This window comes from Eschrichtius robustus, chromosome 9, assembly GCF_028021215.1.
Source record: "Eschrichtius robustus isolate mEscRob2 chromosome 9, mEscRob2.pri, whole genome shotgun sequence".
In the NCBI taxonomy this organism is placed as follows: Eukaryota; Metazoa; Chordata; class Mammalia; order Artiodactyla; family Eschrichtiidae; genus Eschrichtius; species Eschrichtius robustus.
Window position 1 is genome coordinate 19,621,561 of NC_090832.1, and position 22,706 is coordinate 19,644,266.

Genomic DNA, 22,706 nt, shown 5'->3' on the forward strand with positions numbered 1-22,706 from the left:
CAGTAAGCCTCTAGGGAAAAAATAAATAAATATCCACTGTTCTGGAAGTTGAATCCTTGTCCTGCTATTGCTATGAAACATTTCTGGTAGACCATTAAGAAGCAAATATAAAAACATATATTGCACCCCAGTGTACACTGAATTTCCCAACGCCTCTTTAAGTCTAATGACAATCTCTACAGTCTTTCTCTTCTGTTCTTCTTTTCCATAAATGTGAGAAATGAATTTTTATGTCTCCTGAAATAAAACATGTCAGGCCCCAGCCTTCTGTGGAGATCATATAGGGAACTGCTATGGATAGGATATTTTAAAATATAAGGCATAGAAAGTGAAAACTGGTTAGGAAAAAGCAACGTGTGCTATGAAGGCTTTAACTCCATAGAAAAATTACTTCTGTTATGTAATTGTTATATCAATAATATAATTAAATCTATGACATTACTGTTCAATCTGAAAATATGGAAGGATCAAAATATGGTGTTTCTTTCCCATTCCTCCTCCAATCAACCATAAGATATAAATAATAAAAGAATACTTTGAGTACTTATAAACTGGTGGATAATTCCACAATAGTTTGAGTAAGTAAAAAGCTGATACTTTCATCTAACAGTATATCAGAACAAATTAAGCATCCCTGTATACCTTACAAGGTACAAGACATGTTGCTAGAAGCCAGACAAATCATGATTATCTAAAATTCAGAGAATACCAGGAATCTTTGACTTATTTCTCTCTATTTAAGCAGGATTTAAAGACTCTATTAAGAAGCATGTTTTACTCATTTTTCTATCCCTCACACTCAAGAACTGTCGAATTTAATTAAATGTCAGAAGCAAGTCTTGAGTTTATTGAGATTTAGCTCAAAGACTGATACGGTGCAGCTAAGCAAAAATTAGATTTTTTTTTTAAAGTTCTGTAAATATTCTATAAAAGCTCTCCATACATTAAGTGTAACCTCTTCATCTCTGCAGGTATAGGTGAGGCAAATTCGTGTATTAATAGTATGGTTTATACAGTAGTCCCCAAATCTGACTGTACGACAGAATTACCTGGGGTAGAAGGATGGTAAAAATTCAAGTCCCAGGACACCATCCCCAGCAAGTTTAGAACCTCAGATAGTTCTAAGAACTCATATTTGGGGTTCACTGGTGGAGACGAAAGATCCCTGGACTGACAAGGGAGTTCTGATACCTGCTGCACCACAAAGTAATCACTTGACCTTGAGCAGCACTCAGTCTGCTAGTCCTTTATTCATCCTGCAAGCACTCATGGAAAATAAACTATTATCCTCTCTGAGTTTCAACTTCCTCATCTGCAAAATTAGGCCATTGGAATGGATGATCTGAAAACTCTTCAGCCTCTAATTCCACCGTATAATCTACACTGTAATCTTTCTACTTGCATTTGTCATATGGAGCCTTATAGAAAGTAATTGTGCATCTTTTTAAGGTCCCTATTGAATTAAATTCAGCAAACGTATATTGAAAAACATATTATAACCAAGCATAGCACAAGATCCAAGCACTGGAGTATGTTGGGAAAAACCTGAATCTTGCTTCTTGTATTCTAAATTCTCAATAAATATTTTTGAGGGAATGAACGAAAGAATGAATGGAGAAGTAGACATTGCTTCCTAGTTGAGTCTCAATTTCCTCAACTAAAAAAAATCTGTGTATAAAAATTACCTTTTAAACTAGGGATATAAAAAAGGGTTTTATCTTGAAGCTAACTGTGGATGATTGAGAACTGTGTTGGAAGAACTATGCTACTGAACCCAGGAGAAAAGATACTACAGTCAATTAGCAATGTCTAGACATATTTATCAATCCTGTTGTAAACATAAACCCTTCAACATTTAAAAATATATATTGCAAGACTTTTGGCTGCCAAGCACTGCTCTAGGCTCTGGAAATACAATAGTGTCCTGTTAGTAGGTGAGACTAAGAATAAATGTGTAAACAATTGCATAAATGAGATAATTTCTGATAGTCATTAAGTGGCATAAAGTAAATAAAACGAAGCAATAGGATAGAAAGTGAGAGGAGAAGAGTGATACACTGGCTAGAGAAGCCCTTCCTGAGGAAATGACACTTGAACTAAGGCCTAAATGAAAAGAAGCAGCCAGTCACTAAAAGATCTGAGGTGGATACCAGCCAGAGGAAACAACTAACACCAAGGCCTCTGTGAGGGGGCACCCTTTATGTGCTCAAAGATGGCAAGAAGGCCCATGGCTAGAGTGTGAGGAAGAATGGGACAGGTGATACTAGATGATACCAGAACAGGTTCACCCTTTACATTTGCAGGGCCAGACCCACTCTTCCCCATTTTGCTTTCTACCTCCAGACCCTCATCCCATGGAAAGCCTTGCACACACGTGTGTGTACACCTCTACTTGCTTTCCAGGCTCCATCAGAACCTCTGCTGGTGAAGTCAGGCATCTATAGGTTTTAAGGCTCCCCAGAAGATTCTAATGTACAGCCCTAAGCAAAAAAGTGAAGATTTAATATAAAAACAGAAGAGGGGCTGAGTCTATGGCCCAGAAAATAGTAAGGAAAGGGAATGTAATAAAGTCAAAATAATGTTTGGGAACATCTGGGCACAGAATACAATCCCAAATCACTAACCTCTTTCCTAGGATAAATAAAGAATATCTCTTCCTCACAGCCTCACAACTCTGAGAAACAAGTCCTACTTTTCAAAGATCAATTTATTTCAACTAACATTTGCAACCTATGTGCAAGGAGTCTTAATAGGTGCTATAAGAATCACAAAAACAATAAAATGGATCCTACCCTCAAGAAAGTTACAACCAGGACTACAAACATCTACTTCCAGCCTCATGATCTTATTGACATGACTTGAACCCCACCACTTCCTTCCTAGTGTCATCCATCTCAGATTTCAACCTTGCAGAGAATAGAAGCCTTTACTTTCTATAAACCAAGATTATATAAGTGTGCTTAGGAAATGATAGTGATGATGATTAAAGATGATCATCAGGGACTTTCAGGAAACACATGTTATACATGTGTTCATAGCTATAAGCAAATAAAATTTTTAAAATAGAAATAACCTTTGAGGTCCTGCAACTGGCCCGTGCAGGACTGGCTCTCCCCTCTTGGCCCCTCTGCCCACCTTAAATGCTTATCTGATAATCCTGAGGTAATAACTGAAAATAGGTTTTAGTGCTACACTTTCCAAAGATACTACCTTTTACCAGGAGCTTATTAAACACTCAAAATGCCCCGGATGAAAAGTAGTTAAGGGAGGGGAATTATATGGCACCTCCTTTTTTCCCCCTACCAAATTATTCTATGCCAGCTCTGAAACGTATCATATTTACAAAGAGAGGAAAGGTCACTACCAAGAGAAGCTAACCAAAGTAGAATATGCCCTATCACACAATCACCTTATTAGCCTATATGTACATACATATGTATTTCACTGAATTCTTACTATTGCCAGTCATTATCTTGTTTAATCCCATGAGAAATAAATATAATTACAATGTCCAGTTTACAGATTGAAGGAGTGAGATTTAGAGTGGTTAAGTGACTTGCCTAAAGTCACAAAGCTCAAATATGGCAGAGATGGGAAAAGAAGCCAGGTCTGTCTAACTCCAGAGGCCTCCCTCCTAACCACGAATCTCCCTCTTCAGACACACCCTTCGTGTTTTGCCTCTACTTGAACACTAACTACAAACAGAGGATTCAAAATTTAAATGGCTGATAGTCCCATCGGTAAGCCAAAGTAAGAGGTACACTTCTCCCAGGAAGGGATGGTCATACTACTCTATTACAAAGCCGTAGATTCCATGAACCCCTATTCATAGAATCCTAGCTTCTCAGGTCTTTGGGCTCATTCAGTCCAACTCCACTTAACACCAGAATTCCTCCTACAACAATCCAAGAATTTCACAAACATGTGCCCATAATCACACTAGAGACCAAACAAGAGAGGATAGATTCCAAATGAACTAACACTCTACTGGAAAATCAATTGGCAGTGTGTGCTTTCTGCTTTTGAGAATGAGTCAGTTCAGAGCATTTGTTAAATTTAAAAATGTAGTAAACTCCCCAGGACTAAAACCCTAGAAATTTCCAGAGAAAATAAAAACTTTCTTCCCCTTTGCCCACTGAAAAATATCACTTGTTTTTAGAAATATAGGTGTGTTTTGTTTTTTTGTTTTTTTATTGTAGGATTTTTCTGGACACACACAAAAGGAAGACATGTCTTTTTATCATCATTTCCAGGAGTTACAAATTTGAAGGTTTTCCAAGAAGTATCAGGTTATGCTTTAAAATAAATCAATATGTAGCCACCTTCATGCTCTGCTAATATCTGCCTCTGCCTGTCCTACAGCCAAACAGGGGCAAGCTTTAGTGTGGAATAACGCTCATTTCAGAACATGAAAAGGACTAAAAAGGAAGCGCTGGTGTGCATTTATTTTATCCTTTTGTGAAGTAATGGGCTGGGATATGTGGTCCTCCTGGTTGAGTAGGACAGGTATATTGGATACAACATGACTTGAGGACCTGATTTTTTTAAAGATATCATCTGACTCATACTAATACAGTCTAGGCTCTGGTTGTTTACATTTTCCTTACTCATTTAAGTAGGAATTCAAATGCTGACAATATCTAGCCCAAAAGTCATAAGCCTGTTACGTACCATAGCGCCTTATCATACAGATTACATAGAGGTCAGACACTTGGAATGAGACTCACTCACTCATTCTGACCCTGTGTCTGTCATTTTCACCTGTGTGACTCAGAAAGACATTTTTAATTTTTCCAGAATAGTAACAGTACCTAACTTATAGGATTATTAGGGGGATCAAATGAAGTAATACACATAAAATCACAGCACAGTGCCTGGCACACAATAAATGCTCGATCAATGGTACTGGCATTGTTATTAGTTTTCAATAATAACAGACATCTAAGTCATATTACTATTTATGAGTAGAAGGCAGTGGGTCAGATGGTGGGAGAAGGTTAAAGGTTAAGCAACTAACAGTCTATAAACCAGATGAGCATCAGTTGTACCATAAAGACTAACTTTTCTCAGCACATTCAGGAAGTACCTAAACCTAAACCAGGTTTATGATAATCTGAGGAGAACTGTATTAGTTTCTTAGGGCTGCTGTAACAAAGTATGAAATAAGTGGCTTAAATAACAGAAATCTATTATTCTAAGTCCAGTATTAAGATGTCAACAAGGTTGGTTCCTTCTGAGGGGCATGGGGGAGAATTTGTTCCATGCCTCTCTCCTAGCTGGCAATCTTTGACATTTCTCAACTTGTAAATGTATCATCTGAACTCTCCCTTCATCTTTACACGGTGTTTTCCCTGTTTGCCTGTCTCTCTCTAAATCTAAACTTCCTCTTTTTATAAGGACATCTATCATATCAGATTAGGGCCCATCCTAATGATTTCATTTTAACTTGATCATCTCTGCAAAGACCTGATCTCCAATTAAGGTCACATTCTGAGGTACTGGGTATTAAGATTCAAGACTTTTGAGGGGGATACAATTCAACCCAGAAAAAAAAAAGATATGCCCCAAAATAGGAATTATATTTGAAAATTTTTTGGAAGATATGCATTTTAATATAGTTTTTTCTTGAACCACTCAAAAATGCAAGAGAAAACATGTTGTAAACTATTAAGTATGACACTTGTGTCAAGGTGGCACTATTATGGCAGAAGGAACCTATATCTCTTCATAAAAGTAAGGCATTGTTGGTTTTTCAATATATCCTTCTTAGAGAAATAGGAAGCCAAAGGTTTCCAGTATCATGGCCAGCCCAAATGCCAATTAGATTACCTTGTAACAGACCACCATTTGGTTTTTCATTCAACATGTATTAATCAAGTACTTACTTGGTGCTTGACACCCTGTCAGACCTTACAGAGGTATGGAGGAAATCTAAAATAAGGTAAATGCTGTAAAAAGTGTTTTATCTGCTTGTGAAGATATGAATTATGTTTCTTGCTTTGTTTGCCTTAAGAATTATGGGACAATATCTCCAGTGGATCCAGAATGTGTGTTCTCTAAGGCCAATTTCCGGGAATCCTTGCATTATTAAGGAGTGACATAAGGTGTGATCTTGTCATGTCACCAAGGGTGGCTTCAGGGCTAGGTGTCATATGGAAATATGCCTGGCATATGCCATCTTTCACATGTAAGACAATTCACATTTTTCATCAAGTGCTATTCCCAAAGGTTACAACTATTCTCCTAGTTTAAGATTTGGACCCTATATGGATGGGCAATAATCCTCAATCCAATGAGTTACAGAGTGAATTCTACCTTAGATAAATACCACGGAGAAATATGCGGCAAAAGGCAGAGAACACAACCTCCCCATATGCCGAAGTGAATCAAATTTATCCGTGCGTGATGCCAGAGGGGACGGCAGCTTTGGGTGACAGGTGGCACGCCTCTCCGCCAAGAAGAAGGCATTACTCCTGGCAGTTTTTTTAACTGAGGCATATGACCTAAGTAGTGGCATTTCACAGCTGAGAAACCAGCTTGTAATATGCCTTTTGGTTCACTGAGAGGCGGCCCACATGTCCACAGAGGCCGCATCTCTAGCTGTAAAACGTTGCAATGCGTTCTTCTTACAATCAAATATTTATATTGCTAAGAAAATGTAAATGGACTGTATGATTAATGACATATTGCCAGACAAACAAAGAAGGTGGCTTCCCTGCAAAGGTATCACTTTCTAGCACAAATGCCTAAAGGAGGGGAAAAGGACCAGAAAAATGAGTGGGCAGGAAAAGTTAAAAATAAGTCCCTATTCATCATTCTTCGGTAGAAATTTGCAAAAGAGGGTCCACTCTATTTGACTAAATTAACAGGTGGAAGACAAATTCAAACTCTGACATTCTCAGCACTGTGACACCTGGGTCTAATGTTCAAATCAACTCTTCCACAACTCCACACCCTCCCCTCATCCTCTTCTCATCCATGCCCCACTGATGTGGCAATAATTATTTCTCTATCTCTCCTTCTGGACCATAAGCAATGGCAGGAGCTACAGAATATCCATAAAGTTTGGACACACAGACAATATTATTTTACTGTATAACAATATGAATATATATTCATATATATCTTTTTTACTATAAATAAAATAGCTGATAATTTATTATGGATGTTTCCCTATGTCACCGAACTTAACATCTGCCATCTGGATTCATTTTTGATACCTGATGCCTAGCACACTGCCGGATGATTAGTAGGATCTTTATTTGTTGAATAAGTGAATGAACTGGTTGGCTTATTGATATAAAGCTGACACTTGCCCTTCAAGGCAAAAGAGAAAGATTAAGGATGGAAGAAAATTAGAGAGTAGGCAGAATATATGAAGGTAAATGATTTGCAGATGCTTCAGGGCTTAGAGAGAGCAAAAGCTGGGCTGCAGTGAAAGTCCTTCCTCTGTATGCAACCTCAGGTAAGTCATCTAATTTTTCTTTTCAAATCAGGGACTTAGATAAATGTTTCCTTCAATGAAAACTCTATCATTCCAAATAAATGCTAAATAGAAGTGATTGCTTATAACTTTGGGGGAAAAGCAGGAGCCAGGAGGCAGTTATTAATAATTAAAGGGAGAAAATAATAATATAAGCTATGGTATAATATAACGCAACTAGCTATATTTATATGAAACTTTACAGTTTCAAAAGCACTTCCACATCAGTTCATATGAACCTCACAGGAGGCCTAGAGGAAAGGCATGCCTGACCTTTTACAGATGAGAATGCAGAATTAAAGTGGTTTGTTGACTTGTCCAAAGTCACATGGGTAGCCGATGGAGGAAGTGAGACCAAACCCTGTTCCTCCCACTCAGTACACTTCCTACTGCATGTGGGGGCTACAGGGAATATTAGTACCGGACACCAGTACTCATAAAAAGGAAGAAAATGAGAAAAATATAACAACTTGAGAGTTTTAATTGACAGTAAATGTAGTCATCTTCCTTAATAATTAGAAAGGTGAAAGGCAAAGAGGGATATTAATAAAGAAGAGTTTACCCAAGAAACATGCAATTAATTGGATATGTTCTTTGCTTTATTCCACTGTTATAAGAAAGAAGCGAACAAAAAGAAAAATTATTTATGAAGAATTTAGTAACAACCAAACACTTTCAAGGTTGTTGGTCCTTGGAAACTGAATAGTCTACTATCTTGTTTCATTTACACTGATAGGGCTAGGCAATGAGAAATGATGTGAAGCCCTGCAAGCTCTTAAATCATCAAACCTCTTACTAAGGCAGAAAAAGGGACTGAAACAACCCTCCTCACTTAATTCAATTAAACGAATATTTATTGAGTGTCGGCTGTGTGCAAGGCACTGTTCTAATTGCTGGAGATACATCAGTGAACACAACAAAACAAAGAACCCACACTCCAAAAATTTACCTTCCATCAGGGGATATATTCTATTGGGGCAGAATATTCTAGTAGGAGAAGGCATACATGTAACGAGAAATTTGATTAACTACAATGCTACATTCAGCAATTATTCAGGCTAGTTAATGCATAGTTCTAAAAATCACTGAATGTAAGAAATGAATAGATAAATATCTTTAGTATCATTTTCTAAATATGTACATTTTAAAAGCCATTTTTTGCCTGTTTCAGGAGCGTAGAGTATTGCCTTGAGACATGTATAAATGACTCTGAAGGAAATAATTCATAAACCATCACAGTGCACTAGCATAAAATGTATATATTATCAGAAGGGGCTTCCAGAGGTTCTACCCAAATTGTGGTACATGGACCAGCAGTATCAATACCACCTGAGAGCCTAGTAGAAATGCGGACCCTCAGGTCCATCCCAGGACTCCTGAATCAGAATCTGCAATTTATCGAGTTTGCAGGTGATCTGTATGCACACTAACGTTTGAGAAGCACTGCTCTAGTGCATGCTTCTGCACCTAGGAGAGCCTAAAAATAATCTTCTGAAAAGGAGAATATAAGCACTTCAAAAAGTAATCATTCACTCAATATTGTTTTTTATTTTTAAGAAGTCGCTTCTTTTCAAGTAAAATTTTACTTTTAAAATGACAGATCAAGGATATTACATACTAAGCTTTCCTTTGGCATGTACCAACATAGAAGAAAAAATGGAATTTGCCTTTTCACGGTTTCAAATCTACCATAGCTAACCAAAAACAAAGGGTAGTTCATGCTTCACATATATTAATGCGTAGGGCCTCCCTCTACACTGTGATTAAATGACCATCTTCCCTAACAGGTATAAGAGACATAGGGTCTTTTGGATGTTTCATCCTACATCAAGCTTAGTTTCCCAAGGAATTATGGTCTGGCAGGCACATGATGAGAACACCAGGAAAAGTTAGGAAGTGGGTAGAAAGCAGGCTGCCTATCCATTTGTCACCGAACAGTCACTTTATAAACAGATTTATCTTTTCCTAAGAATAAGAAGAGGGGAGAACAGGAAAGGAGGCTGTTGAAAATTCACAGAGGCACAGCAGCCCTACTCAGCGCTGACCTCGGAAAAGAGAGAGCATGTTTCACCCACAGTACACACCCTGCCAAAATGGGGCAAGATACCCCAGCACGGCCACTGAGCAGACCCAGAACAGACCAAAAAAAGGAAAAGACAGCAGTGAGCAGAGAATCCGTGAGCCAGAGGAAGGCCTTTTTCACTAAGTTGAAGGAGTATGATTCTCCTCTGGTCTATGATCAACGCTCAAAGATTCTTCTGTCACACTAAACATACAAGAAATTTTTCTTCCATCTTTCACATATTCAGCTATGAGTGTAACATAACCTCCCGACCTTCTACATTTAAGAAAACCTCTCAGCCTCTATTACTGTCTGTTTCATAACATACAGAAACTTCAGTAGGGATCTGTATCTACATTAGAGGCACTTTCATTTATACATGTGTGTATTAATATCCTCATTCCTCTTTAAATGGAGTTGAGGGGTTTTGCAATTATAGAAAGTAAAAAATAATGCCGTTGAGGTAAGGTGGAAGACGCTAATATCCACGCAGATAAACTAAACATTTTCTGTGCTTGAGCATCAAATTTAGGTTTGAGCTTCCTGGCAGGCAAAGCGAAAAAGGGAAAACGCCATACTCTCATTACCATTTAAGATGAAACATGCCAGTTCTTCAAGAGAGAAATTATTTCATCATATTTAAAGTCTAAAAAGAATTGTTAATGGACTTTATACAAGGGGCATTGAACAACATAATAATCAATATCTTCAACAACAAAAAATGTGAAAATTATAAAGCATTATTTACATTTCCAATTCTTGTTCTGACCTTTAAGAAATGAAAAGGGACAGTATTAAAATGCAATTTAGAAAATGCAATTCTTTAGGAAGAGTAAATAGAGTTAGGTATTTGGTATTCTGGAAAACTAATTTATGCAAAGTGGTTGATAGTGATCTCTTAGACAATATTTTTAAGTTACAGTTCCCTCATCTGGCCTTGTGACAGGAGCTGGATAAAGGATAATTCTAGGCTATGATCTCTGGTGATCACCTGGTATCCTATGTAATTAACTAGAGAAATATTCTGGTGTTTTGGACATTGGGCTAGCAGGTGGCCAAGTTAATGAACTGCTATGAAAGCTGAGACTCCTCCCTTGTATCTGGGGCTTATACACTACTGGAAAGAATATCAAAACAGTATAAACTGACACTCCTAGAAATTCGTAGTTTCTAGTAACAATTGGGTCCTCTAAAAACTTGCTCTACTTGTGTTTGACCTACTCCCTATCCCTTTCCATCTGCCTCATTGAATAATTGAGAAAACAAAGGTTGCCCCTTCTTTTCTCTCCTTCCCCAAACTTAACAGTACCATCACCCAGGGGAAAGACTTCTCCCATTCGTGTGGCCCAGCCATGATTTCTTCTTGCCTCCTCAGCAACTTTGCTTCATCAATAATCTTCAAACTTTCCTTTTCTACCATTCTTTCCCATCATCCTTTAAAACTGCTTAAGTCTTCTGCATCCCAGAGAATGTTTTCACCTGGAAGTGCATTTCTGTCTAGGTACCATCCTATCTCTCAATTTCCCTTCTCAGTCTCTGGGAACAATGGTGTATACCTGCAGCCTCCACTTCCTCCTGGCCTCTGCCCTTCCGATGGGTTTAGAAATTAAGGGGATTCTTGAAGGGCAGAAGCTAAGAGGAATTAGAGGTTACTGGTATGGAGCGCTGTTTCAGTAACCCTCCCTTCCCTGTCAGCTCAGTGATATTTGTCACTGTCTTCTTCTTGAAACTTTCTCCTCCCTTGGCTTCTGTGATGTCTGGTTCTCTCCTGGTTCTTCCTCTTTCTCCTCCTAGTTTTCTAACTGTTCCTTCTCCATCCCTTTTCTGGATCCTCTTCCTCATTTTAACCTTCCTCAAAGTTCTGCCCTTAGCTCTCTTCTTTTTTCACTCATATTCTCTCCCTTGGCAATTTCATCTACTCCTGTGGTATTAGCCACAGTCATTTTCTGACAAATCTCAAATCTACCTCCCTTTTCAGATATTTGGCCTATGAGATGACTCAACTTTATTGTCCCATAGATACCTCATACTGAACCAGTCTAAAACTCATGTTTTCCCAATCTGTGCTTCCTCTTTTTATTCCCTATTTAGTTGTAAAAAATGGAAACATGGGAGTCATTCTAGACATTCTCCTTGATCCTCAGAGCCAATCAGTCACTAAATCCTAATTTCCCTACTAAATGGCTGTCAAATCCATTCTTTCCTGTCCATTCCCTTTGACATTTCCTTTAGTAAAGCTCTTATCATATCTTGAATAAGTTGATTAAACTGCTTTTTCTCCATCACTCCCCCAACTACCAATGGCCTGTCAACTTGTGTGCTAACTTCTAAACTGACACCTTTTCTTAATCTGTCCTCACCAAAGTTTTCAGGATGTCCTTTCCAATATATAAATCTGATCATGTTTCCTCCCTGTTTAAAATCCTTCACTGGCTTACCAAACTTACAAAATAGAATCTAAGTTCCTTGGCTTGTCAAGTCTGTCCATTCATGACCTCAGCCTTTCCTGCATTTTCAGTTTGATCCTTCCCCACTCCTTTCCCTGAACATATATTCCAGAATTAGAGATATATTTAGAGTTTCCTGAACATACTTAGTTTTTTCATCAATATTTTCACAATTCTCGGTGTCCTCTTCTGATTCCTCTAACGAAGTGAACTTCAAATGTCACCTCCTCTGGAAGCTTCTATGTGGTTTTCCTCACTTCTTTCCCTAGCCCAGAGAAAGCTGGTCACACCTCTGTCTGTCACCTCTCTAATTCATACCTACTCCTATGGTTGCACTTATCAAACTGAATGGTAATCACCATATGGTGAGCTTCCTGATAGAGGGATTATCTATAGTTCATCTATCTCTGGTCATCAATGACTATAGCAGAGGGCCTGGCCCAGAGAAGATGCTCACTAACATTTACTTAATTAAAATAGAGATTTGAAAATGTCTTTTTTCCCAACAGTGTAATACCTGTTGACCAAAAAGTGAAAATATACATTGTATATTTATTTATCCAGGAAAAGGTGATATTATTTGTTTATTGTAATTTGTTTCTACTGTTTCTATATCCTCTAATCACCTGTTAAATTCTATTGTAAACAGTTTCTCCTCTTGAACATACTGTCCGCAATTTGTCTATTGATATTTTTTGTTCTATCCTTTATAGTGTACAAATTATATAATGTGTTAGAGTACCAAAAAGAACAGAGGAAACTGCCTCAGTGTATCCAGCAATAATTGCAGAATAAGCTATACAACCAAAGAGCTTTCACTTAGAGCTACTTGCTATGGATGCAATTGTTATGAAGGAAGAGAATAAGAAGACGAATGTGCTGCTCAGAGTTAGCAAGTTAGCAAGATATACCCCTTCTCTCTTTATTTGCACACCCTCACCCCAAGACATTCCTGTATTTACTTCATACAGGCTCTCCTGCACTAAGGACATCTTCTTATTTAAGGTTACAATGGCCTGGAAAGAATAATGAGATCTGACATTTACTGAGCTCTATACACAGAACTGTCTCATTTCATCTGCACAATAACCTTAAGGGATTGTTTTTGGACATTTTTACCCTGATGGCTCTCTAAACATGGTTGATTCCATGAAACTTTGGGTCAGTCCTATCCCTGACCCCTGGAATCCACCCCTGCCCATCCTTTTTTAATTTTCGCATCCTTATTCACTATTCAGCACCCCTGGTTACTTGTTATAGAGATGGTACCACAGAGCTGTCTGAGTGAATGTGATCTCCCACTCTTGACCACAGACCTCACAGGGATAGAATGTTTCCTTCTTTCTTTTCTTTAAAAAAAAAAAAAAAAAGTCCTCCTTTGCGGTCTTTATTTTTCTGCACTGAAGGAGCTGGGGGGGAAATGACATATTTATAATCTCCTCAACTAAAGTTTCAAGTGGAGTAGACACTTTAAGCTGGAAATTCATTTTTTCTGAGAAAGGACCTTTATTTCAAGTTGGTAACAAGCACAAATATAGAGGTAGAGTTGCTCAGATCCAGGGAAGAATCAGATCAAATGAGAAAATGCTTGACGCAGACTTTCCAGGGGAATGTGGAGAGCAGGTGAGTTGGAAGCAAGAGAAGTTAAGTAGGCTTGTATTGTTCAAGAGCTTTTTGGTGTTTAAGAGAACAGAGCTATGAGTTCTTGGTGAGTTCAAGGTGCCAGACTGTGGACAGAGTGGGTGGGCTGCTGAAGTGAAGGTGAAGGACACAGAGTTGAGATCAACAACCTATGAGGGCAGGTATCAATGGGTCACACACATGAATGCTGGAATCACCCAAGAGTATTGAAAGGAAGACTCTCAGCAGTGAGAATGAGTTTTCAGTGACAGAAGAGTCTCCTGCAAGCTGCTAAATGACTGCAGCAATGTTGGGAAGAACATAGCTGGGCCAGATGATATAAACCTACCTCACAGGAGAGAGGAATGCATGTGGGTGGCCCATGTGATTTAAAAATAAACAATCAATAGATCCTTGGGTTAGGAAAGTATCTAACACAAATTTGAATAAGTCCTGGCTTTGTTACTAACGAATGTTATGGTCTTAGGCAGGTCATTTTATTTCCCCGAGCCTTTGTTTTCTCATTTGCAACATGAGAAAGGTTCCTAAAACCTATAGCACAAGCTGAACTTTTATCTTAACCATGAATTGCATTTTTATTTTATGTCACTAAGTTTTAGATTCAAAAGTCTTCACCTTATTAACTGATTTCATGTACGTGTTCAACTTTCATCAGCTAAGAAGGGCTAACTGATGGCAGTTTAACAAAAGCAAATGAAAGCTAGTTATACATACTGTTTCCTTGTTCTCTGAAACACTGCTGTGAGTAAATAACATGGTAGTGATTATCATTCCCATTTTATAAATAAAACTGAGATGAATGTATATTATTTCCCATAGTCTTTTATGTATTTACTCTTTTAAGTGATTAAATGTACTTTCTGTAACCCGTAAGCCTTTAACTACCTATATATTTCTCTGTCTCTTCCAACAGACTATAGTACCGTTGAGGACAATAATAATAACAGTAATGAAATAATAATAATAATTTTTATTATTATTCTTTTAATTTATGTGTTCCTAGTGCCAAGACCAATGCCTGACACATAGCAGATGCATGAATTTATCAATGAATAAAAGGTCATGTCTTCATGAGAAAGCAAAATAAGTTACTTGGCAAAAAAAGAAATGCTCCCCAAAATCTTCTTGTCCTTCAATTGCCAATTAAGGCTTTTATCTGAATCATTTAGATAATTGCCTTGAATCTTCAATTTGTTGGCCATGAAGTAACTAAAATAGATGATCCTAAATTCGATAAATGATCGTTTCTGATCACCAAGTTTCTGCTTGAGCCAATACTCTTCATAAAAACATTAATGCTGTATTTGGTACCACAATGCCTTAAGTTTAAGAAAGCAAAACTTCCCATGAGACTGAAGAAAACTAAAATTATAATTTTTCATGAAAATTAAAATTTTAAATGTAGACATTTATAGAAGACAATTAAGCACGAAAATTAGTAGAACTTGCACACATAAAGTACATAAATATTTCTATGTAAGTTTAAAATCTAATGATAGCTCTTTGATGGATAAGACAGCTACATCATTTTGACAAGACTTTATGTCTCAGCCTGACTCTGATTTTCAACTACAGCTTCTCTGAAAACTGACAGCCTCTCCTACTGAGATGTTGCTTCCAAAATAATATCAGAACAGCATGCACTATGAGCTGATTTTTTCAGTGGTTGTAGGTGCTTACTAAACTATTGTGTCCTCAGCTATGGTTTCCCAGCCCTCTGTGGTTTCACTACAGGGCATGCTGAAAATGTGGCTTCTGACAAATTTCTTTATGATGACACCACTCCAGCCACCTCCCAGAAAGTTATTAAAAATCCATAAACCCATCATTATATATTAGCTCCATAGATCACCAGGAGAAAAAAATTGTAGTGTTTAAAGAGGAATGGCAACTGCCAAGCCACATGATAGAAATACAAAATAGAAGTTGCCATCACCATCTACCCTATGCAGGCCAGCTACTTGTAAAATTTGTTCCAAAGCAAATGAAGTCACAAGGTGATTGACGGTATGGCAGAAGAATCAAGAAGAGTTCAAGATTTCTCAAAATAATAAAGGTGTCTCGTTTTTTCATCTTTGTATTTCACCTTAATCCTTTGTACATAGAACCTGTTAACTAAATACTGATTAAATAACTTAGAAAATGGCTTAATAAGTCTAGTCAATATAGAAAAAATAACAAAGACAGAAACTCAAAAGTATGACAATCTGGGCCATTTTTGGTAAGAGTGAGTGACTTTATGTTTTTCAACAGGCTTCAAGATTACCACTGTATCCCAGCATATGTAACAGTTGACATTCACAATGATTACTTCGTATATTCAAGAAAAGTTCCTATTAAATTCAGCACTCTCTTTAAAAGATGCCAGGGAACTATATAATATAATTTGCAAAGACCACCCTGTAACATGTTTAAAGTGTAAAAGGTTGGAGTTTAAAGAAGTCAACTCTCAAGTACCCAGGTTAGTCAGTCAAGAGAATCAAGGTTCTCGGTAAACAAGGTAGGATGCGAACATTTTTTTAAAATCACAAGTAGGGTAACTTATGACTGTGCCTGGATTTATTCTGTCCAGACACCCACTCTTGCTAGTAATGTATGTGCTCTTAGCCAAAGTTCACATCAAGTTGAACATATTAAATCTAAGTCCATGTTGTTTAAACATAAAGAATCGTGATTTTAAAACCTACCTATTGCAGGCCTGTTAATTACAGCAAAATTCTCCTGGTCCTTCAGGATTGCAAAACTGAAGATATCTTTGAGTCTTTGTCTCTAACTCTTTGGTACATTGAATTCTCCTATAAAGTATTCCTTTGAAGTACTTTTATTCTTCCTAATTATTTTAACAGCCTAGTACCTAGAATTCTACAAACATAAACTTTCATGGCTAGTTTTCTCCCTCCCCATCCAATGTATCTTCCCTATGCATTTCAGTAAGAATTCACTCTCTTTTAATTATCTTTGAATCATATCGAACTCTGCTTTGACATTTCTTTGTTAAAATCAAAACTCTTTGGCTCATGCTTCAAGATTCTCCATTATTTGTCCTTCATATCGATAAACAGTCATGGAATCACAGAATATAAGAACCCACATTTGAGTTGCTATCTTTATTATTAGCTCCCAGCCCACACTCTCCACTCCAGCCAAGAAGACCTGCTTATTTTATTCCCCATGGGGACATTCTTACTACGGCTTTTATCTTTTACAAATGCCATATTAAAAAACTAATCAAAATTCCCTTTTCTCCAGCTTTTTTCTAGCTAATTACACTCACCGATATTTTCTTTCAGTGTTCCCTAAACACATATAAACTCATGTTTCTAAATGTCTATACTGTAATGATTTGTTTTTACTCATTTTACATGTGTTCAAACTGTAATCCCTTTAGAGTGTAAAGAACTTAGTGACTGAGACCAAGTCTCCAAATTTCTTATAAACAGTTTTTGGGATAGTAAATTTTTTACTAGAGTTGTAAACGTGCTGTGATAATTTTTCTACTTTTATGCTATTTATTTATTTATCTATAAAGTGGTATAGTATGTAATGAAAAAACTTACTGTCAAGGAAATTCATAACAGGCTGAGTGACCACCCAGATTAGTAGTTTTCTGGTAATGGGCTATGGGAATTTACACTTGACTCTCTCTTACTCAGTTTTATCATATATAGTCAAATCTTGAGGACACAAAGCTGGGATGCTAAGATGAATTAAGTAATCAAAGTCCCACAACTTACTGATAAGGCAGATTTAAGCTAAAAATTCTACATTTAAAAGGAAACAAAAAACAAAGTCTTCCTCTTAGAATAATAATAATAACAACAATATTAAAAATTACCCAAGCATAAAAGAAAGGAGATGTAGCCTAGTATCAGCTCATATTTTTAAAAAGACTTTTGGATAATAACTTATCTAAGATCTACTTGAGTTATCTATGATTATAAGGGAACTAAAACTTAGAATATATGGGTGAAGGAACTGGTGAGGTACAGCATAAAAGAGAGAGAGTTCATTGATAATAAATATCACATGGAAGAGAAATTTGAATTGTTTGGATGATTCCCAGTAGTCGATAGCAACTTCAGGGAGTCAGGTCATTAAATAGAAAAACTGACTAACAGGTGAAATTCTGCCTCTGAATTTAAGTTGTATATTCTCCAACTCTCATTAGAAATCCTAATCATAATTAGGAAACTTAGAGCATATGGGAACGACTTCTGGGCAAAGATGTAATAATGGTGTTTTAAGCATCTTTAACTGGTTGGCCTAAATAACCTTTCAAGACATTCTACTCCTTATATTGTGATCAAACAGAACATTTATTAAGGTGACTTACTGTGAAAATAGTTTGGAATCGAGATAAGAACGGTATAAAGAAATTTTCTGGTGCATATATAGAAAAACATGATATTTAGTAGAAATAAAATTCTTATATGTAATTGCATTAGCTAAAGTAATAGTTAACTGATGTTCTTATGATTTAGGAGGATTTTCTTCTGATGCCTTTAGACTTTTAGAGTGTTTTATATCAAATAGAGCAAAGCTTCTAAAAAGAAAAAGATCAGATTTTGAAAAGAAGCCAAAGAAGGCCAATCTCATGTAAAGTGTAAGCAAATGTCCAAAAAAAAAGGTGCACCACAATGAAAACATAACTGTAAACAAAAGCATACAGCAGCATCACTAAATCCCTTATCATATACTCCTCTGACACTACGAGACAAAATATTAAGGGAGAAAGGTGTAAAACAAATGAAAATGTATTCAATCCAAAAACTTAACTTTTTGAAGCTACAAACTCAAAGAATAATCTTTTTGGACTCATCCAAGCTTTGATTTAATCAACTAGAATTATTTTTTAAGTATTGTTTTCTACAATTTTTTGAAATGATAAATTTGGTTTTTGATGGGGAATCTACATTTTATCAGAAGGATGGAATACAATGTCCTTGGCCGAGATATTCTTCACAGAAGTAGGCTATTTTTGTATTCTATGATTAGCATATTTAAAGACACATGCCAGGTGAGCAGCTTGCTCCAAAGTGCACTCGATTTTTCTTTGTGGATAAGGCTCTGTTGCTTCAGTACCCTCCCTTTGACAGATCCTAATTCAATATTCCTCTCAGGAAATAATCCTGAAAAATTTTCTGGAGAGCCTGTTGCTGGTAACTTCATGTGAACTGATCCTCTTTTTATGTCAGGTAAACTGACAGTTATGACAAGAGGACAAGTGTGGCACAAATGACGTGGTAGAAGATTGAAAAGTATGTAAAAGAATATAACAAGTGAATTCTAACTGATTAAAACAAAACCAGAAAACACCTCCAAGCTTAACTTCAATATAAAGTAAAATAATAAAGGGATATAAAACTTTTGAAAGAATAGCATGCTCCATCTATGGTTTTAAAGTCAAGCAATATTAACCATAGAAATGAAGGTACGCTAATCTAGTCACCTATTACTTTTGATGTTAACTATACTAGGCTAACTTCTAATAAAAGAAACTGTGATGATAAACTGACTAGAGAATGGCTAATTCGGAAAGGAGAGGTGAAGGTCACTGGAGGTCCCAGAATTTCTAAACTCCAAATTGCTAATATCCAGACAATCTAGCTTCCTTCCTGAAGAGTGCCCAGATGGCAGAGACAACACTGATATGTGGTCTTAGCTGCTTTTTGACAGGGAACTGTCACCAGTAGGTGACCCCATCAGTCTGAAGACAGGAAAATTACTAGATGATGCAAGAAAGTGCCTGCAGGCCAGTACACTATGGGTCCCTGAGAAGCAGGAGGGCAGAACCTCAGAAAAAATAAATCTTCAGTTGGAGCTTATACAAAGGACACTGTTATATTTCTTTGCAGATAGAAGAAAATAAAAGCAATTTAGTTTCCACAGAATTATATCTAATAAGAGAGGAAACAAATTCTCTTTGAGAAGAAATAAGATATATATAAAAGGCAAGGTGAACGGCATCATTTCTTGGTAATAAAACAGACACCAAAGTTAGCTCTGATGCTGTTCTATGAACACAATCTAGTCTGTAATCAACTATTATAATGCTATCGGACATTATCCCTGCCACACAACCCAAGTCAGAAGGCAGAAGGGAACAAAGTAATCCAAACTAACACAAGGGCGGAATTTTAATATCAGCCCTTCCTCAACAAAATTTGTAAACACAAGTCCAATTAATTTTCCAAAAAGACAACTCTAGCTGTCAGAAAGCACTATCAGCAATTATTTTTAGCAAAAGGATGCAACTGGAAAACATATTGAAGGGGGGAGGGGGAATCTTTTCTCCACTCCTCTCCACCCCCAAAATAAAATGACATAATAAAATATGGAAAATAAAACTACCTTGTAAAAATGATGTATTACTTCTTCTTGAAGGAGGTATTCACACTTCTAATATCTATAATCAATTACCTAGCTCATTTGAGGGAGAACTATTAAATAATTAAATAAATCACATTCAATCTACTTTTTGCCATTCCCTTTTAGAGAGATCACTCTAATGCTGATAATTAACACACTTTTAACTTGTGCTTTCAAGATGGTCCATTTAAGCACTGGAGGAAACTATACTAAACAAAAAAATGTAGGACATTAACATTAACCATAAAAATGTAAGGAGTTAAAATCTGAACTTAAATCTGTGTCTTAAAAGAGTAATATGCAATTTTGTTGAAAAAGAGGTAGGCAGTTCACTATGAAAAATCAAGATTCAGAAATAGGAGTCAGTTTTTAGAACTCACAACACTGCAACAGGAAGGTTTTTTGTTTTGTTTTTTTCCAAAATCAAAGTCTGAAATTTCTACACAATTTTCGTTTGTCCTAAAAACTCTGCTCCCTTTAAAGTTAAAGCATCAGTTTTCATTAACATAACCATATCACCATTTCAGTAAGAATGCTTCTTAATTTCTGTATCAGACTTCACACCAGCAACTGAATACTGTGTAACTGTTAAAAGAACGTGAAGTCATACCTATGGCCTTTCTGTTAATGATTTGATATTAGGAAATATAAATGCAGCAATACCTTTAAGATTCTCTTCCATATGCCAGCATATACCCGTGAATTGTCCTGGACATTAATTCGTAACCTGGGTCTCAATTTCTCTATAAACCTGGGGGAGTTAAAAGTAGATGACTCAAAAGTTTCATTTTATCCAACAATCAGTATAGGGTAAGAGGAGAAGAGTAAAGAAAATCTATATATAATAAATTATTTGAGAATTCATGTCTGTAAGACTCTGTATAAATCAAAGTTTTTAAACTCAGGTAAAATCTATTTCACTTTTAAAAGCTATTTTAAACATGATATCTACTATCATTTTATTAGTAATTTATAATTTGTCTAACTTTAAATTCTAATAAGCAAAGTCATTGTGTTAGAAAACAAACAAACTAGAAACCAAAATTCAAGTCCAAGAGGTCATCAGTGCTATTGCTCATAAGACAAGATAATTCTTGGGGAGAGTGAGGGCATATGGACAATTTTAACATATTAAGTAGGAAAAAAATAATAAACTATTTAAATTATTTACTTTTCCTTCGTATCTAAGGCACCCCAGAATTTAAAACATAAGTTTCTGATATATTGAGGGAGATGACTGCATTAATCCAACATTTACAGGTAAGTTATGAATGTGTAAGAAGGGGGCACACCAGAGCAAAGAAGCACCTTCAGCTGTTCATGACAAGATAAAGCTTTCAAGTCCAGTTGAGAGGACAGCAGTTTGCTTTTTGTTTTTTTGTTTTTCTAACTGCTCACAATGGATTAGTCTATTAAGCTTGGAAAATCATAGCCCATCGCTTAAGGGTAGTATAACACCTTGGGCAAATAAACACAAACTCAGAATATCAGGGCAAACAAATATGTAAGTCCAAAAACTACAACTGGGCACTGTTCATGGAGAGTTTGGTGTCTTTTTGGTTCCTGCTTCCCCCAGAAACACCATGGGACAGTTTTCCTACACTATAATTATAGGAGGATGAGGACACAAGGCAATGCCTGAATGGGCATGTACGGGGAAGGGTGAAGTCTCTTCCCACAGCGCTAGAAGTAAACAGGAACAACACTATGATCCCAAGCGCACATCAAGCAATGCCCTGGCTTTCTGTGCGCTTTTCTTCCCCAAATGCAGTGCCTACCTTCCGTGTGGACTGCGGAGACATAGGTCCAATTGTAACGCTTGACTATGTCAAGCATCGCCCTTGCCTGCAAAGTGTCAGAAGGGACAACCCTCAGGAAGTATTTGTACAAAGTTTTGTCACTCAGGTCGATGCTTGTGGCGGAATACGCGATCTGGGGGATGTCGAAGAGCTGGAGCAGGTTCTGCACTTGAATGGCGACGGAGCTGGAGCCCGGGCCGATCACGCCGGCAATGGGCTTCTTAGTCCTGCCTGGGGGGAGGCTCTGGCCGTCAGGCAGGCACCGGTTGAGCCCGTCCTTCTCGTCCCGCATGGAAATCAGAGAGTCCCTGATGAACTCAATGCTCTGCTCCAGAGCCACAGAGGAGTGCCAGCAGGAATCTCGGATCTCACTGCCCAGGGTGATGTTGGGCAGAAGCACCGGGTCTGCGTTGATCTTATCCAACGTGTGGAACATGGCCTCCACCCTCTGGACGCCATACTGCTCCCTGATCTCCCCACACTTCCTCTCGGGGACCTTCTCGGCCGGAGGCTGGTGGTGGACTGAAAAGAGGGCCCCAATGATGACATCTCCGTCCATTCTGGCCACTGAGCGCTGAGACGAGGCTCCTGCCAGCAACAGTTTCCTGCCGGGGCCTCTGGGGAGAAGGGACATCTCCAGAAAGACAGCTGGGAAGAAAACCAAGAGGAGCCGGACCATTATGCTGAGGACGCCGTCCACAGCCGGCCAGCCGCGTTCCCACGCTGGTCCAGCCAGCAGGCTCTGCGCGCTCACAGTGCGGACCCGACGCCTGCCGCCTGCTTCTCCCCCCTCGCCAATGCCGCTCGTCCGACGACTTGAGCTTCCGCACCCCCGCCTCCTTCCCCTCCTCCTCCTCCTCCTGGTCCTCCACGACCACCTTTACGCCCTGGCGGCGTCCCTAGGG

General features: G+C 37.6%; 1 protein-coding gene across 5 annotated transcripts in view; it reads right to left on the reverse strand.

Annotated features, from left to right (window-relative positions):
* The window catches only part of GRM1 (glutamate metabotropic receptor 1), a 349,857-nt gene extending 327,377 nt beyond the window's left edge, over nt 1–22,480 (reverse strand). For all 5 annotated transcript variants that reach the window (XM_068551043.1, XM_068551042.1, XM_068551044.1 and 2 more), the window contains exon 1: nt 21,781–22,480. In XM_068551043.1, coding sequence (XP_068407144.1) covers nt 21,781–22,480 — 700 coding nt within the window. The remainder of the gene's footprint in view (nt 1–21,780) is intronic.
* Between the last annotated feature and the right edge of the window lie 226 nt (nt 22,481–22,706).